At 38.4% G+C, this 19,526-nt stretch overlaps 1 protein-coding gene across 3 annotated transcripts in view; it reads right to left on the bottom strand.

Annotated features, from left to right (window-relative positions):
* Window positions 1-569: 569 nt before the first annotated feature.
* Window positions 570-19,526, bottom strand: part of ATP6V0A1 (ATPase H+ transporting V0 subunit a1) — a 75,126-nt gene continuing 56,169 nt past the window's right edge. For all 3 annotated transcript variants that reach the window (XM_083378375.1, XM_083378376.1, XM_083378377.1), the window contains exons 19-21: window positions 14,641-14,758; window positions 13,872-14,043; window positions 570-2,245 (exon numbers count right to left, since the gene is read on the bottom strand). In XM_083378375.1, coding sequence (XP_083234501.1) covers window positions 2,152-2,245; window positions 13,872-14,043; window positions 14,641-14,758 — 384 coding nt within the window. In that variant the 3' untranslated portion in view covers window positions 570-2,151. The remainder of the gene's footprint in view (window positions 2,246-13,871; window positions 14,044-14,640; window positions 14,759-19,526) is intronic.

Below are 19,526 nucleotides of genomic sequence, written 5' to 3'. Positions count from 1 at the left end.
TGAAATGGCACTGAGGAGGCTTAGGTTTAAACTCCATCCTCAGCAATGGGAGCTCATTGGATGACTATTAATTCTTTTAGCCCGCCCTACTGCACGTTTTGTGGGGGGAAATGGAAGGTTGAAGTGCTTTTTGTGCCCCCTGAGCTCCTGAAAAGAAAGACAAACTATACACTAAACAAACAAACAAACTCAAGAGTCAGTTTGTTTACAGAAAACTTTTCCACTTTTGTGGGTGGAAAGCCACTGAAGTTTTATAAGCCAACGGAATAGCAGAATAAAACTACTACTCTGATTTTAGTGGATGGGATTGGACTTCACCATAATTGAAAGGGATTCATTATAATGAAACAAAAAATATACCAAACAGCAAAATTGTATAATAAATACCAAAGATTACAAAAAAATACCCCAAGAACTTTGCTGAGTAACTGATCAGAATTTGGTTTTGTAATGACCTGTATGGTATTAGTTTTTCTGTGTTCCTACATCCATATTCACCCATTTCACTTTTAATCTCCCTCGTCCATCCCATTCCCCAGATACATTAAAAACACACAAGTCATTACAGCTGACTTCAACTGCTTTAATAGATACAGCAATTAGCTGATGAGGAAAATAGGGAAACACTTTACTGCATATTATAGTTGTCAAAACAGGATTTTTGCATTTTACACAACAGCAACAGCTAGAATTTCAGAGTTTCTAATAAAAAGTGTTGGTTTTGCACCCTCTTGTAAGGTTATCACATCAAATCAAGGCTCATTCTTTAAGTGCCAATGAAGTGCCCTGAGATTTTCATGTGAAACACTTTCTGAAAAATGCACATTTATCTAACACAACACAACACGACATTCATAGAATAAATTTACATCTTACAGAGGCATACAATACTAGATTCATTCCTGCATCAAAACACACACAAAGAAAGGCAGGTGTTACCCTCAAGCTATTCCTATTTTCAAGGAGAATCTGTCCTAAGAAGATATATACTGCTGCTGCTGCTACTGCTGCTGTCAAGCTACCACACTCTCTTGAACTGTTCAGCTCTGGACATGTCAATAGTAACCAAGTTTTTCTCTACAGCAGTAATAGGTGTCAAGGTCATGTGAGAACTGAGGTGAAAGATTCTGACTTTTCTTTGAACAAAACAAGCAATTCAGAGTTTTAAGCAGTGTTATTAAATGTTTCCTTATTAATTAATCATGTGGAGCCAGAGGCCAGCTATAACAGGGTAAGCAAGTAAGCTGCTTTTCCACCTGCTCTTTTCATCTAGGAAAGGAGATTTCTGACAATGCCAAGATGCAATGATTTTTCGGGGGTCACTTTTCCAGAAAGCGATTGGTTTTCCATCTACATTTCCTAGTTTACACTTCAAATGTTACAGAAAAGAGGTTTCCGGGGATTAAAATTACATTTAAAATATGGAAAAAGTCCTGTGCAGGGGCAAATGCTTAAAATGTCTGTCAAATGATGGTGAAGGGTCTTTCTGGTGCATTGTCTCCCCTGTGGATGTGATTTAACTGAGAAAAAAGCAGAGAGTACTAGCATCTAAGCAGGCTATTGCAAACAGGACTGCTTTTTGGATTGCAAGTTTTGTACTTAGCAAATCTAATCTGTAGGAACTATAAATATCCTTTTGAAAGTGTGAAAGGAAAGCGTACGTGTTGGATGGATGAATAATAGAGCCCCTTTTAATCATCAAGCTGTCAGAACACATGTATGCATTATAAGTGTTTCCCCAAATCTAAAGCAGTTCATAGGATTAGAAACTTGGATTTTTCTCTTTTAGCTACCATGGTTTTGGGGAACAAGACAGCTGCAGACCACCAGGTCATCCTCCTTTATGATCACAAACATTCCTCTCTCAGCACTTGTGGTATAAAACCAAAGGCTCATCGAAGACTTGAAAAAAGTACAGTTTAATTTTGGTAGCAATCCCCCCACCCCTGAAATTATCTGAGTATCCTCTTAGGATTTTCTTCCTTCAATAAAAACTTTAAATGAAATATCACATTATTATCACTACAATATTGTGGACATAACAGGAAAACAACACATCAGATTCAGGGAGACATATAAATATATATGCACGTATGCAGGTAAACGTCTGGATTTAGTGGCACACTTCCAAGCATTATGTCTCCTACATGATTATTCATCAAATTTTCCATCACGGATGCTGTCAAATGAGAAAGGGAGAAACTTGAACCCAGTACCCATGTAGAATTTATTCTGGAATTCCACCCTGGTAAGAAAAAGACAGATGAAAAGCAGTCATAAGTAGCACTCTATCATAAATTTTAGAAATTATTCTAAGAATCCAAAGTAGTACTGACATTTTATTTCCTAAACAGATAGTCATCATGTAGCAACTGCCTTAGATAGCAACCATTCAAAATATGATAGTAACAAATGGTAGTAAAAAAATTATATTACAAGCAATGTGCATACTTACACCTTGCACCTTACAACAACGATTCTTCTTATGATTCTTACATTTTGTTGCATTACATACTGTTCCAAATATTCTATGATCTGCTTGAGTTACCATCAGTACATTTGCTAAAGATTAAAGTTGCATGAAATGCCAGTAGATATGTAATGGCACTGAGGACAGTGACAATTTATATATACTGCTCAAAAAAATAAAGGGAACACTTAAACAACACAATGTACTGTTTTTAATAGTAGGATGTCTTATTTTCTGTTCCCTTTATTTTTTGAGCAGTATACTAATGCAGTTTTCCCCAATGTGACACCCACCAAATATGTTGATACTGCAATTTCCAGAATACCTAGTAGCATGGTCTTGCAGGCTAGGAATTCAGGAAGTTGCAATACCAATATGTCTGGATGTTATCAGGTTGAGAAAGACTGCTCTAATATGTTAACATTCCTAAAAGATCCCTGCAAGAATGTCAAACGCTGACACGGTCTAATGTTTTTCCCCAATAAGAACAAGTAAAAAGACTTTATTTTATAGTGGAGGGTAATAATAATAATAATAATAATAATAATAATAATAATAATAATTATTATTATTATTATTATTATTATTATTATTATTATTATTATTATTATTATTATTATTATTATTATTATTATTATTTTATTTATATACCGCCCTTCTCCCGAAGGACTCAGGGCGGTGAACAGGGCAAGAATAAAAAAATACAAAGTTACAAAAGTTAAAAAAGAATTAAATATATGCCCACTAAAAACAGTAAATACGAATATTAAAATAACAATAAAAAACCCCACCAATCCCCCATCAGGCCAGGCCAGCTTGTTCAAATAAGAATGTCTTTCGATCGCGGCGGAAGGAGAAAAGATCGGGCGCCATCCGGAGCTCAACCGGTAACTGATTCCATAGCTCCGGGGCGCCCACAGAGAAGGATCTCCCCCTGGGGGCCACCAATCGACATTCTCTGATCGGTGGCACCCTGAGGAGGCCCTCTCTGTGGGAACGCACAGGGCGAAGGGAAGTTGATGCCGGCAGCAGGTGTTCCCTGCTAACCATGTTATTCCACCTCTAATGATGGGGGGTGAGGTGTTACCCCCCGTTGATAGGGCTCGCAACTTGGGCGTCCTCCTGGATTCACGGCTCAATTTTGAAGATCACATAGGAGCCGTGACCAGGGGGGCTTTTGCACAGGTTCGCCTGGTGCGCCAGTTGCGTCCCTATCTGGACCGAGACGCCCTACGCACAGTCACTCATGTGCTTGTGACCTCCCGTTTGGACTACTGTAACGCTCTCTACATGGGGCTGCCCTTGAAGACCACTCGGAGGCTTCAACTGGTGCAGAATGCGGCCGCGCGAGTTGTAATGGGGGTTTCCCGATACTCCCATGTAACACCTCTACTCCGCGAGCTGCATTGGCTTCCGGTTGCCCTCCGGGTGAAATTCAAGGTGCTGGTTATCACCTATAAAGCCCTACATGGCCTGGGTCCGGGATATTTGAGGGAACACCTGCTGCCGGCATCAAACGCCCTTCGCCCAGTGCGCTCCCACAGGGAGGGTCTGCTCAGGGTTCCGCCGGTGAGAGATTGCCGGCGGGTGACACCCAGGGATAGGGCCTTCTCAGTGGGAGCGCCTGCCCTCTGGAACCAGCTGCCGGTGGAGCTGAGGACTGCCCCCGACCTCCGATCATTCCGCCGGGGCCTGAAGACCTGGCTTTTTCAGCTCTCGGGCCCAGACTGAGGAAGAATTTTTAATTTGGGGTTCTTTTTAACTGACTACAGGGTTAATTTAATACTTTTTAATTTGTTCTTAATTTTTGTATTTTGGATTTTTAATTCCCTGTAAACCGCCCTGAGTCCTCAGGGAATAGGGCGGTATATAAATATAACTAAATAAATAAATAAAATAAATACTCCGGACCCCTGCCATGTAGGGCCTTAAACACCATTACTAGTACCTTGAATCCCTTCTTAAAAGATTAAATCAATGGTGGGATTCAGCTGGTTCGCACCTGTTCGGCAGAACTGATACCTAATTTTTTGTTGAGTACAGCAAACCGATTATGATAAATCTGTGTTTTCTAGAACATGTCTGGTTTTCGTTCAACTTCCTTCCAGGCGGGAAAAATACCCCCCCCAAAAGTCCAAGATGGGGGTGGGAGTGACGGCGAAAGATTCACTATGCAATAACCTGGTCTGCCTTTGGAGAGGCTTTCTTCAGTCCCCACCATCCCCTTCTCCTCCACCAACTCTCCCATGGCTTGCACCATGACCGGGGAAAGGGGGGAAGCTTCCCATGCCACCTCCCTCTGCCAACCCTGGTATCCCTCTGCGAGACCTCAGTCACCGCCACTGCACTTTCTTGCCACCCTTGCATTAGCCTGTGTCTCCCTTTTGGAAATGGCAGCCCTGTTTTCTGCCACTTTCCTCCTGGCAGAAGGCAGGAAAGGAAGGACGCTTCATATGGAAGGATGCTACGGTAAGCTCCAGGAAAACTATGCCAGCTGGGCGAGGTAGGCCAGGCTCCCCTTTCTCAATGGTTGTGCAAAGCCCTTAAGAAGTAGATCAGCTTCCCACAGGGCTGGCCCGATCTGCCCCTCAAGGGCTTTGCCAAGTGTCTGAATTTTGATCATGTGACCATAAAAGGTAAAGGTAAAGGTTCCCCCGCACATGCGTGCTAGTCGTTTCCGACTCTAGGGGCCAGTGCTCATCTCCGTTTCAAAACCAAAGAGCCAGCGCTTGTCCGAGGACGTCTCCGTAGTCATGTGGCCGGCATGACTAGACGCCAAAGGCGCATGGAACGCTGTTACCTTCCCACCGTAGTGGTCCCTATTTTTCTACTTGCATTTTTACGTGCTTTCAAACTGCTAGGTTGGCAGAAGCTGGGACGAGTAAGAGGCGCTCACTCTGCTACGCGGCACTCGGGATTCGACCCTCCAAACTGCCGACCTGATCAACAAGCTCAGCGTCCTAACCCACTGAGCCACCGCGTCCCTTCCATGTGACCATAGGGATACTGAAATTGTCATAAGTGTGAAAAAAGTCATGTCACTTTTTTCAGTGCCATTGTAACTTTGAATTAAATTGTTATATTGAATTGTTATAAGTCAAGGACTACCAGTAGGATCACAACTTGTTTTAAGACCTGCTGTGTACATCTCAATTCCACAGAGAATTGCTATACCCATCTAAAATTCTGGGAAAGAAGAATCTTAAAATCTCTTCCCAACTTTTCCTTTTCTGTGCTATTCTACACTTTCCACTAATTTTAATTCCACTCAGAATATAAAGAGAAGTGTACTGAAAGGCTGCCCAATCATAAACAGGCATCAAACATGGAAAGAAAAACTCCATGATTCATTAAAAAAACAGGTCTGGTGATCTTCTTTTGGCCTCATGGTAGGAAACATTTTCCACCCTTTTTGCCTGCCAGAAAATTCAAAATATTATTTACTGCTTTTCCACCTTAATGGAAAATTTTAAATACTGGCCTCTTTTTAGAAACAACATCCATCTCACTGCTTGTACTAAAATACACACACTTCATCAAGGACAGAATGTAATGAGGCTCTAAGGAACAAACAAAATTATCAGTTAGTTTGTAGGTAAATGTGAAACCACGGAAAAGAAAGTAAATGGGAAAGAGTTTATTCATTATCTATCAGTTTCAATTACTGCTTTTTTTTTCAAACTCTACATTTGGTATAATTCAAGGTTTGGAAGTGTCACTTAACTCTGTTCACTAGAAGCATATTGAAGTTAGGCTAACATGGCCGAATATTTGATTTAAAATCTGACAAAAAACAAAAAACCATCACTTAAAGTTCCTATACTTAGCAAAACAGCTTATCAGAGGAACGATGGTCAACCAAACTTTTCTTCCTATATGTTATTTTCATTGTACATGTTTTTTGTTTATTAAGAATCATTCAGTTTTATAAGCCCCCACCTGTAATCTAAAATGATACGTTCCAGGGACATATTTTCCACCACAGCCTATATTCAATTATATCCTAAATCAGGAACCGGATCTAACATCCTACCTGGAGGCCAAGAATGAAAGTGTCAATAAACTGTACAGGTAGCCCTTGACTTACAACCATTTGTTTAGTTAAAACAATACTGAAAAAAGTGACTTATGACCAGTCCTTCCACTTATAACCATCACAGCATCTCCACACACACATGATCAAAATTCCCAAGATCATGCGATCACCCTTTGCAATCTTTCTAGTCAGCTTCCAACAAGCAAAGCCAATGGCAGAAATTAGATTCACTTAACCATCATATGTTTCACTTAACAACTGCTGCGATTCATTTAACAACTGTGGCAAAAAAGGTTGTAAAATTGGGTACAACTCACTTAATTAATACCTTGCTTAGCAACAGAAATTCTGATCCCAATTGGTGGTTGTAAGTTAAGGATTACCTGTACAGCATTTCTTATTTTTTGCAGCCAAAATTCAGTAGCATAATTACTAAGGATTATGAAAACAAAGAGTGCGAATGAGAAGCACATCTGACTCATTGTCTACCCAACCCCGCTACAAAAACAGCAAGCAGGACAGATATTCATTGCTTAAGGCAGCAATCAACAATGGCAAACAATGAAGAGTGGGCAGCCTACTAGTAAGTGGAGGATGTAGAGTGCAAAGAATGGGATGGAAGGTTCTAAAATTTATCTAACTGGATAAAGTATTTTGCATGCAACCTCTCATGAACTGGAGAAAAAAAATTTGCAGAGCAAAGAGAGGCTCCCTAATGTATGTAGCCTGTAATCACCTTTGCTTCGCCATCAACAACCCCAGCACTCTGACTTCTCCTTTGCCATTCCCACCTTCTGTTCAGCCCATTAAGGCAGAGGTCCCCAATCTTTTGGGCACCAGGGACCGGTTCCATGGAGAGAGGTTTTTCCATGGAACGGAGGGTGCGTGGTTTTGTGTGCTGCCTGTATCCCATGGGTGGGGCTTTGCTTATTTGTGCGGACCGATTGCTGGCAATGCCGTGGCCCGGTACTTGTCCACGGACTGCGGGTTGGGGACCCCTGTATTAAGGTTATCAATTTCACCAACAGAAGAACAGCTTAGAAAAAACTCATACTTTACTTCTCTTCACTTATATTGAAGCTGTTGATTCGCAGAGTTGGGGGGGCAAGAGAAACAGCCCCATTTGTCAACATTAAAAACTGCTGCCACAAAACTAAGAGTCACTGAACTTTTAACAGCAAACATCTGTGGCAACTAGCATTTGTGATTCAACACCAGACAAAAATGGTATGAAATACAACCAAATGGAAAGAAAGGGGTGTTCATCTATCTCACATTTACTACCAAAAGGGAAGCAGCAACCCAGCTCAGAAATATTTATGAATTGCTGCAATTCTGCTAAGAGCAAAGGAGAACAGTTAGTTCTTGACTTACAACCAACTGAGCCCATAATTTCTGTTGCTAAGCAAGAGATTGTTAAATGAATTTTGCCCTATTTTACAACTTTCCTTGCCACAGTTGTTAAGTGAATCATTGACTTGTTAAGTTAGTAGCAAAGTTGTTAAGTGAATGTGGCTTCCCCACTGACTTTGTGAGAAAGTTGTGAAAGGTCATGACTCCAGGACACTGCAACTGTCATAAATATGTATCAGTTACCAAGCATCTGAATTTTGACCCTCTGACCATGTGGATCCTGCAATAGTCATAAGTGTGAAAAATGATCATAAGACACTTTTTTAATGCCATTGTAATGTCAAACTGTCACAAAACTAATTGTTAAAAGTCGAGGACTACCTGTATCGAGAAAGAATGACACTGACTGTTGCAGACTTAGTTTAGAGATTTTTTTTTATTATTTATTCAAAGAGACAGAGCATGGGGCAAGCTCCACAATCTTATTATTGGAAGAAGAACACTCTTTAAAAATAATAAAAGCAGGGAAACACAAATTCTCCTCTTCTAAATCATATTAAATTCTAGGATACTCCAAAGTCCATAACTGAGAATAGTGACTCCAAAAACTTACTCTCCCCACCCCTTCTACCTATACACAACTCTCAGTGGAATGTTCAGCTCATTTGTGGCATGATATGTATCATATTCTATTGGTACCAAGTTACCTGCTGTTGCTGTTGCTCACACTCCCTTGGCCTAGCTATCTGGAATAGTAGCCATTCCTTATATTTAGCCTGTAAATTCTACAGATCTTGTCATTCAGATCTGGAACAATTTCATTCCAATGTATTATGTAAGTTTGGTGAACCAGGTGAACCTTATTTCTGTTCCTGGTCATAATTATCTTTTGGATTTTCACTCTTAATTTGAAGGGGATATATAATTTGGTCATTCAAATGCATGTCATGAGAGGGAACTCATTTCTAAACATTCCTTTTTTCAATAGCACAATTATGATTGTCTTTGGATGAGCCACTTTCAAGCTGGCTAGGCTCTCATGGGTACAACTCCACCCCTACTTGCCTTCTCCTCCAAGTCTCCAATAATCTAAACTAATAAAATGAGTCTTACCAGCCTTTCTTAGCTGTCAACAAACTGGCCAAACGATTTTTTGTGTGGTACAAGAAGTAGAATCTAATCTACCAGCACTATATAACTGTAAAATATCCACTGTCTTTTCATTCAGCCATAGAAATAAGAAAATCCAGGATTTATTTGAAAAGTTGTTTGTGCCTCAGCCAGGGCAATCATCTCCTTGGAATGTACAACTGCCTAAAAATTATAAGATAAACCCATCCCAGCCAGGAATGGCAAAACAGGGAGAAGTGGAAAGTATTTTTCCAGTGGTTTAAAGAATTCATTCCATTCTCCCTTGCAGCAAACACATTCACAGCTTATGAATACTAAGGGAAAATGAGGTGACTCATTTCATAAACTAGTCCTTCACAGGCAGAAGGCTGCCAAGTACAAACTTTGGCACTTCTAGATAAAAGGATCTCAGAAACCAGGATGGATCAATGCTCTGACTCAACAGGAAGGTTTTCATATATATGGTAAGACACAATCCAAGCTTAATAAACCATACTGAAAAAGACCCAACAGCCTATGATTACTTTATACATTCAAAGGAAGCTAAAAACAAAATGGAACCAACAGCGTAAGTTCTAATAGAGTATATTCATTCTATGGTATATTAAGCCAGAATTCCTAGGTTATTACTGTGTGCCAATTTAATGCATAAAGTGAACGCTCATTAAATCAATAGGATGTCTTTTTCCAGTTTCTTCATCTGTCACCATCCTGCAAATTTTATTGGAGAAAAGATCTACTGAACATGCAAGTCCCACAGCTGAACATTACATACATTCAATCTAGAGATAAATCTAGAGTTCCAAATTCTTTATCTTCTTCATTATGCCTACCACCATATGCCTACTCTTTAAGGAGCCTTGGTGGAGCAGTGGGCTAATGCCTCCTTAAGTAACACCAGCTGCCTGCAATTAGTGCAGGTTCGCATCCCACCAGGCTCAAGGTTGACTCAGCCTTCCATCCTTCCAAGGTAGGTAAAATGAGGACCCAGATTGTTGGGGGCAAGAAACTGACTTTGTAATAATGCCGCTGGGGGGGGGGCGAAAGCCCTAATAAGCAGGCATATACATAGAATGAAGTATTATTACATAAGTATTGTTTTAAATTTTAAATTTGGGCATTATTATTATTATTATTATTATTATTATTATTATTATTATTATTATTATTATTATTATTATTATTATTATTATTATTATTATTATTATTGGATTTCTATACCGCCCTTCTCCCTAGGGACTCAGGGCGGTTCACAGGGCATATATAAATAGGTATTATATTTAATTTAATTTAATTATATTTAATTATATTTAATTGTTTTTTAACTTTTGTATTCTGTTTTTATATTTATTGCCCTGTACACCGCCCTGAGTCCTTCGGGAGAAGGGCGGTATAAAAATATAATAAATAAATAAATAAAATATTGCTAAGCACATTGGTTTGTGCTTAAATTGTAAGCCGCCCTGAGTCTTCGGAGAAGGGCGGGATATAAATGGGATTAAAATAAAAATTTTTTTAAAAAGTTTAATACTGTTTTAAAACTTCCCTACAAGAAGCAAAAAAATATATATATGGAGGTTTGGGGCTACCAGATTGGGTTTCATACTATCAAGCAGCTGCACTAACATGGTTAAAAGAATGGATAACCCTTAAAACAAAAGATAATTATGCCTAGAGGGGCGTGACCTACAACTTGGATGGCATGCCATTCTATGATATGGGAAGAACAAAATTCATAAATATTTTCAAAACCACTATGTAAGAAATGCATTGCGACATGGGAAAAGATAAAATCGAGAATTTACATGAAAATACCAGGATGGATTTTGACAATGGAGGCATTTGTACACCCAAATTTAATTAATTATGAGAAACTTGTGACTTATAAAGATATTTTGAATACTGATGGGAAGCTACAAACTAAACAAGAATTGGAAGAACAGGGCATAGAGCTATCATGGTGGCCACATTTGCAAATGCAAATGAGATACAAAAAAGTTGCAAAAACATATGTTTTTTTTACAAAGATCAGACAGCGTTTCACCAGATACTATCGTCATCAGATGACAAATTGGTTAAGAAATTGGACAGCTTTTGGGTTAAATTTAAAGATGGAAGATGAACAAGTTAAAGAAAAAATGATAACTTGAGCAAAAATTTTGGGCACAATGTAGAGTTAAAAAAATGGCAAAACCTACGGGAAAGAAACTATAAAATAACAAGGGCAGCTACTTATAAAGAAAATTTATATAAAATGTTCTATAGATGGCAACCACCTGCAAGACTAGCAAAAATGTTTAAAAATATGTCTAGCAATTGTTGGAAATGTAGACAAAACCCAACCCATCTTTGGTGGACATGCCTTAAAGCAAAAAAAAAAAAAATGGTCAAAAATACATAGGTAGCAAGAGAAGATGACAGGAACACATGTAGACTATAAACCGGAACTATCTCTTTTGGGTATAATTTCAGAAAACTATGATAAAGTATCTGTATACCTAATATTACATGTATTACCAGCAGCGAGAATTACATTTGCTCAATATTGGAAAAATGAAGAAATACCATCTGAAGAAGATATAATTAAGAAAATCATGGACTGTGCAGAAATGGATAAGCTTACATTGAAAATGAAAAAGAAACAAGATTCAGAATACTTCCAAACATGGGAAACATTTTATAAATGTTATAAATGCCGCTGGGGGGGCGGGGCGAAAGCCCTAATAAGCAGGCATATACATAGAATGAAGGCTATTGCTAAGCACGTTGATTTGTGCTTCTTAGATTGTAAGCCGCCCTGAGTCTTCGGAGAAGGGCGGGATATAAATGGGATTAAAATAAAAATAAATAAATAAATAATGTTTAGAAAAATGGAATAAGGGTAGGAATGGAAACTGTATTACTATTGTTAAATATGTAAACCTAGACAATGCATCGTTTACTAAATACTAAAGATTGTTAGTGAGTGTGTGTGTGTGTGTGTGTGTGTGTGTGTGTTCGTGTGTCCACCATTTATTCTGTTTTTATTGACAGAAGCATCTTTTGAAAAACATCTAGTTTTTTTCTCTCAAGCAAAATTTTTACTTTAAGATCTCATATAACCAGCAGAGACTTCTGCAAGCCTGGGTATTGAGGGTGAACTTTGCTCTAACCAAAAATGATTCAACACCTCCTATCTTCAAATATGTGGGAAGCTTTTGTGTTTGGAACTTGGCACAAAGAAAAAAAGGCAGGGCAAGGAAAGTGATCTTTAGGCCCTCCTGCAAGATTGAGATAGTGGTTGATGTCATGATTGCAAATAGTGTGGCTTCTATTGTTCTGGAAAGCTGGACTTCCCTGACAAGAAAAGAAACCCCAGCCAACAAATAAGCAACTTAATATCAAATGGCAAGGGGGGGGGAGTGCTACAAGCTATGACTCATCATAGCACAGCAAAAGTAGCACTAACAAGTCCAAGACAGGCTAGAGCAGGGGTCGGCAACCTCGGCTCTTTTATGACTCGTGGACTTCAACTCCCAGAATTCCTGAGCCAGCATAGCTGGCTCAGGAATTCTGGGAGTTGAAGTCCGCGAGTCATAAAAGAGCCGAGGTTGCCGACCCCTGGGCTAGAGCAAAGATAGATTCTGGAGAATCTTTGCCTGCTAGACTTCGAAGAAATAGTCTTAGCACACAAAAATAATAGCACGCAAACTTATAATCCACTTGATTAATCACATACTCAAAGATCACAATCATTGTCACACTTATTCCATAAATGTTGGTAAAACAGTCTGGCAAATACCATTTCAGAATCAAGAATACCCCTTTAAAACTGAGAGAAGTTTTATCTAATAAATCAGTGAGAGGGTGGAATTATGTCTCATGCATTAGCATTATGGGCCCGTCAAAAAGAATGCAAGGTTTTACATACTTCTACATAATAAACACATCTTTCTTTGCCCACTTTTGAGAAAGACTCCACTGTGATACAATGCAGACAAGAGGAGAGGAGGAATCATAATGTAGCTTCCTTCCCATTTTATTCTCAATAGTAAAAGATAAGGCTCCTGTGCACTAGGGGAAGCTGTTTTCTCTTCAAGTTGAACACTAAGGAAGCATAGAAGCCAAGGCAGAGAAGGGAGAAAGGCAAATCAATTTGGCAGTTCCCCTATCAGAATAGCTAGCATCCTGCAATTGGGTCATTGCTAAAAATAAGACTGACAAGATATTTCTTCAGATTCTGACCTTGAGATAATTACTGAGTTACCACTCTACATCAAGCAATAAGTTGTGTATTATTCTTAGTAGAACCATGGGTTACTAATCATTTTAGCTGTATTCCCAATTTGCCAAAATCAGCATAATATGTGAATTCAACCAACTGAATTGCAGGAAGAAAGGAGAAACTTCATGATCTGAATTGGCCAGTCTGAAATATGTGATCTGCAATACTGCCGAAGACAGCCTCAGTTCACTGGAAATGGACTGAACACTATCATGCTATTTGGAAATTTTGTACAACCTTTGAACCCAATGCATAGAGTCACCAAACATGAACTAAAGACTAGCTGAGGAAACGAGGAAAACACTCTTTACTTACAGTAGTGAGTGAGATAATCAAGACACAGAGACATTATGTTAGGTATTAACACAAAAACAATCTTGGCTCTACCCTGAATTGAAACCTTCTAAACCTAGTCAAACTATTATTTCCTCTGCTTGACTGCAATACTACAAAATACTACAAAATTTTACACAGGTTCCTTCTTATCTTGTTACCTATATTTCATAAGGAATTGGCAGGGTTCAAAACTGGGTCTTTATAGATCTAACATTCAAATACTATTACCAAGTTATGACTTTGGCTTGTGTGTAACAGAAAATCAACTACTTGACACTCACCAGTGTAAACGGAGGGCATGCAGAAAAGCTGAAAGACCTTCCATGACCAATAAGATGGCCACTGTTAGAGTAGCAAAGACAGCAAATAAAAAGAACAAGGCCAAACTACCAGCCAGATTATTGATACTGAGACCCAAGTGAATCACCATGGTCCAGAGGACTTCAGAAAGCTCTGTGAAGACAAAAAAAAACTGTAAATCAATGAAAACTAGCCTTGGAGACCAGCAGGCCCTAACCTCATTCCGGCTGCCTTTTTTAAGGTATCTAAGGACCATGCCTAGAAAGTGTGGAGATGCTAGCTCTTCAAATTAGTCATACATCTGAAACACACCCCAGGAACAATTTCCTCTAAAGGACTCCCCACCCATTCCACAGTGGAAAGTACAAATCCTGATTCAAGAAACATTTTATACTTACTGTAATAAATAGTACTTTAAACGATTTTGATAAGGAACCAAGAAATAGTGGGTGTACATGATATTTTCCAGCATTCTAACTTTAGGTGCAGCATAATAAAGGAAATGAATAGTGCAAGCCATAATCCCCAAGTTGTTTTAGATTCCAACTTCCACTTTAGTCAACATGGTCAAAAGCAAAGGATTATAGGAGCCATAATAAAAAATTATGAATTATGATTCATACAGAGTACTAGATTGCCTTCCCCTCATTTACACTAATAACAAAAAGGAAAAACCGATCTTTTAATTCATGGCTGGAATTTGCCTTTCCTGTTCACTATGTTCAAATAAGTCATGGAGAAATTACTCACGTGCATGAGCCAGACTGAGTGCCCAGAGACGCAGGTAGGAGGCTGTGTTGGAGACGCATCCTAAGCAATATTCAATGGTATGGATAGCCTGATTGACAACAGTATCTCCAAAATTAAACTGCAGAAGAAAATGAAGTTAGTTCAAAGTGAGAAACAAAGCATGAAGCACTTAATAGAGAATTTTTGCAAAGTTAGGCAAAAAAAGTAACAGCAGTTAACTAATATTATTGCAAGGATAGTCAAAATTCCCAGGTAGTACTTAGGCCCTCATAAGTCTATGACAGCTAAAGCTTAGGATTATTTACTTAATGTGGGCTTTGGGGGGAAAAATAGCAAAATGAAGATTATTCCCCCAGACTATTTACCTGAGGACTAAACAAGGCTTAGGGATTTGTTTACAGATAAGAGATAGGATATGGGAAGAAGGGATCATTTGCTGTACTTTAAGAGAAGATGATAAGTTACTAAAGTGTTTATACTTGCTTTGATGTAAGGAAAAGTAGTTTATTTATTTCTTTTTCTTTACTACATTATTTTTCTTTTCTTTTTTCTATTTTTTCTTTTCAAATCTTTTAATTTTTTAAATTTGTATAGATTTTATATTTTTAAATGTAGCTTCTAATAAAATTACTATAAAATGATTGTTTATGCAAAGTAACACTGAACTGCAAAACACAGCTGCTTCTCCAAAGAAAGATGCAATATAGGTTCAAGCAAACCAGCTAAAAACTATGAATTGGGAGTAAAGAGCACAGCATTAAATTTTGAAATAATTCTTATTTCTATATATCTATGGCCTATATTACCATGCCTCCTCAAAGCCCCTGTGGTACTAGGAGACAAAAATTGTCAAAGAGCATAGGACTGCCACGACTTAGTGAGACTTGAGCATTAACAAGCATTATTCATACTTTCAATAATAAAGTAGGTGCTGTGGATAGGAACTCATCTATTTCTTCATTATATTTGCTAATTTTCCACTTTCTTACCATTTGCCCTTTAGAAAAAGAGCCACTCATAATTCTGGCTGTTTAGCAATCACGATGAATAAGATTTAAAAAGCAGTAACAAAAGGATGAATAGTCACCAGAGAGATTAAACATTAAACAAGCAATAATACTAAGCCATTCCATCTATTTTGGCTGATTTATTTTAGAATTTCTGGAGCCTTTTCAAAACTGAGGATGCTCAGCTAAAAGTACCAGATATGAACTGCAGTTTCACTATTTGAAAATATGTCTAAGTTACATGAAAACATATTTCAAACTACAAAGATCAAATGAATCCAGGACTCCTATTGGCAACTATGGAAGATTTTAATAGTCTTAGCCAAAGCTAACCTCATGAATATGCTAAGTAAACACTGAAATTACTGGTACCCAGGGATTTCCGTATTTTGTATTTAGAAGTTTTAGATACTTTATCAAACTTGTTTTTGCATAATGCTATCCACATTTGTCTTATAATAAGCACCATACAGGTTTAGAATAAAATGTTAGGGTTAGGGTTAGCTAACTATACACTAAATTGATGCCTTGTTGACTAAGTTTATCTGGCCAGCTCTCTATAGACTTCAATTTCAGCAGACATTTGACCATGCTCTTTCCACATACTACTTACAGCAAGAACGTTTAAAAATGTGCTTCATCTGCCAAGTGACCATAAAAATCTGAGGAAGCTGAATTCTGTGCACAAAGTCACATTCCATACCCCTACAGAACACATTTACACAATATACTGGAGATGCATGAAAAATACTGAAAGGAAAAGAGCACAACAGACATGCTGACTGGTCTATTTGATTTGCTGCTATAGCTACAACATATTCTATTTAGATCCTGAGAGGTTTTGCATTATATTTTTTATATATTCACATCCTGGCACAAACCCTGCAGACTTATAAAAACTATGTATGGTTACAGGTAGTCCTCACTTACCAATAATAATTGGGACCAAGAAATCTACTGAAAAGCAATATGACTGCAAGTTATGACAGCAGTTCTGGTTGTCCCAGTTGCCATCATTAAGCAAATCCTGCGAAGTTGCAGCTTCCATGATTATATGATCACCATTTGCAGCCTCCTGCTAGCTTCCTATTGACTTCGCTTATTGGAAACTGAGAATGAAGTTTCCAAATGAAGATCATGTGACAGTGGGGTGCTGCCACATTGTGATTGTGACTGGTTGCCAAGAACCCGAATTGTGATTACGTGACTGTGGGAAGTCTGTGATGGCTGAAGCCAAAGACCTATGACAAGTCCCCCTTGTTCAGTGTTATTTTTCAAATGGTCACTGAACGAGCAGACATTAAAGGAGGACCACAGGTAGCCCTCAACACATCGTTGGTTGTTTAATGATTATTAAATTACAACAGCTCAGAAATGAAGCTTTACAATCCATAAAGCACTTCCAACCATCATGTCCTCACACATACGTGCACACACTGGCGAGGTAATCATGACCTGAATACTTGGCAATTTGTTTGCATTTACAAATGGTTACCAAGAACTCAATCTTCCGGCTTTCCCAAAAATGTGATGGGGAGACCATCCAGGAGGGTGGTAAAGTGCTGGGAGGGGGACCTTGTGCTGGGCTGCAAAAATGAAGCTCAGATCTTTGAGACCCAAGTTCCCTTCCATGAATGGAGTGGTGAGAAGCTCTTGCACTATGCTGTAGAAATGAAGTGGAGATTACAATGCTTCATTTATCCAGTTCAGTGCAGACATTCATTCCAAGCAGGAGGGGAGCTGCCTGCCCTCCTATGGCAGACAAGTGTTTTGCTCTGCCCACTTAACAACCACAAGTCAGAACTGCAGTCACTGAGTGAATCAGTCACGTGGACATCTCACTCAATGATTGCTTACTTGGTGACTGAGATTCAGGTCCCAACTGTGGTCATAAGTTGAGGACAACCAGAAATTCTAAATCCATTTAGCATCACAGCTCGGGGGGGGGGGGCAAACACGAGTAGGTCTGGAGAAAAGATACAACAGAAGAACTGGATTTTTTTTCATTGCCGGGGAAACTGCTTGATGTTAGAACTGTGTTTCTCAACCTGTTTCTCCTTTTGCATTAAGCAACTGCTTAAGAGACCAGACCAGGTACTGGATTAATACAAAAACTCTGAACCTAATAATTAAAACTGTGTTTGGCTACAATTCTTAATAGATGCAGGATGGCAACCCACCATTTTGTCATGATTTTTTGTGCCTAAATTATAATATACATTCTGCTGCAAAAAAAAAAAAACAAAATGGAAAAAAATCCATTTTATGCTACAAGTGTAACAAATCCTTTGTGATACAGCAGTCCAAAGGTTAATGAGTGTGCTTACTTTGTCCCTTTGTGAAGGGTCTGCCCCAGTCAGCACATCACAGATAAACTGAGAGCTATATTTGGAAAATCTGTGCTGCATGTGCTCTGTCTACATTTCCATCAATGCATTTGGATTCATTATCAGACCCTGTTATCAAATGGCTGCTGCAGAAAGTTCCTGCTCTTCTCTTGGCAGAGACAAAATAAAATGGTCTATTTTTAACTACTGCAATCATGTGCTGCCAAGATCTAGCTCCTCAAAAAAACCAAAAAGGTCATTCAGCAAGTGGGCAAAGTAGAGGCTGATACACTAGGGACAGAATCTACTAGGAACCTCCTTGAATACACATTTTCAAAAAAAGTTCCAGTTGATTTGTCCAACACTGTCTATCTTGAATTGATAGTAAAGCAAATATTAACACACTGAGACATTCATTCTCCTTACTTCAAATTCTCCCCTAGTGACTGATGTTTGGTCAATTTAAAATTTAAAAGGTTATTAATAATGAACAAGCAATTTTCTTTAATATCACTCACTCCTGTATTCTAAAATGCAGTTTGAAGAACTTAGTTTGCTTTGACTCTTGAAACTGAATGAGGACTAGGCAACTTGAACACTTAATCTATGTAATGCATTACAGCTACCAGGTATCCTAGAATAAATCTCTGAAGAATTAAATATAGCTTGAATGGAAATATTTTTGGGGAAAGGTTAGAATGATAATTGCTCAACAGATAATTACTCAATAGAGAGCAGGAAGACATATTTGAACTTTTTCTATTTTTTCACTAGTTTGTTCAATCTTTCCTAATTTTTCCTAAATTAATTGTAATACCTTGTTTATTTTTACTGTACTGAAAAACTCTCTCCCTCTTTATACACACAAAAACACACACATACGATCTACATATGTTTTGTTAGAACGGTCAAGCTCAATTTCTAAGCAGGGTAAAGGACAATAAAAGGATTTTTTTTTGTGTATATTCCCAGAAAGCCAATAAAACTAAGGTATTTTCTGCATCTGCCGGGTGGAAGAGACCATTTCACTGGAAGACAAATCCAAATTACAAAACGAAACAACAAATTCTTGTTCTACAGATGTTTCTATTGAGATAGCTGAGAGAGAGGAAGAGAGGGTGATTAGCTTAGTGTGCAGATAATCTCTTGCTCTTACTCATTTGCCTGCTCTTTTTAACCATGAAAGTTTCCGTAGGAGTCCCATTATTGGGAACACAAATAATGATAATTACATACCCCACTGCCTTTCCAACTTATTATGTAGCTGGATAAAATGTAGCTTGTTAAACAGAGATTTAAAAAAAAAACAGATTGCTGCAAACAATTCTGGCAATTGCTGCAGAACTTTGATGTGTGACTACACATGTGACAACATGCAACAGAAACTGATTAGCTACAATGTAAGTGTAGGCCTGTTAACTGAAGACTTCTAAGTGAATGATCTTGTCACATTTTATTACCTTTATGCAACACATAAAGCAGAAGATTTGAAAAGCGCAAGGTCTGAGACAGACAAATGAAAAGCAAGTCCCTATAATTAGTAATCTGTGCA

Source organism: Vipera ursinii, assembly GCF_947247035.1.
Source record: "Vipera ursinii genome assembly, chromosome: Z".
Classification (NCBI taxonomy): domain Eukaryota; kingdom Metazoa; phylum Chordata; class Lepidosauria; order Squamata; family Viperidae; genus Vipera; species Vipera ursinii.
This window is presented reverse-complemented; position numbering and strand designations above follow the sequence as displayed.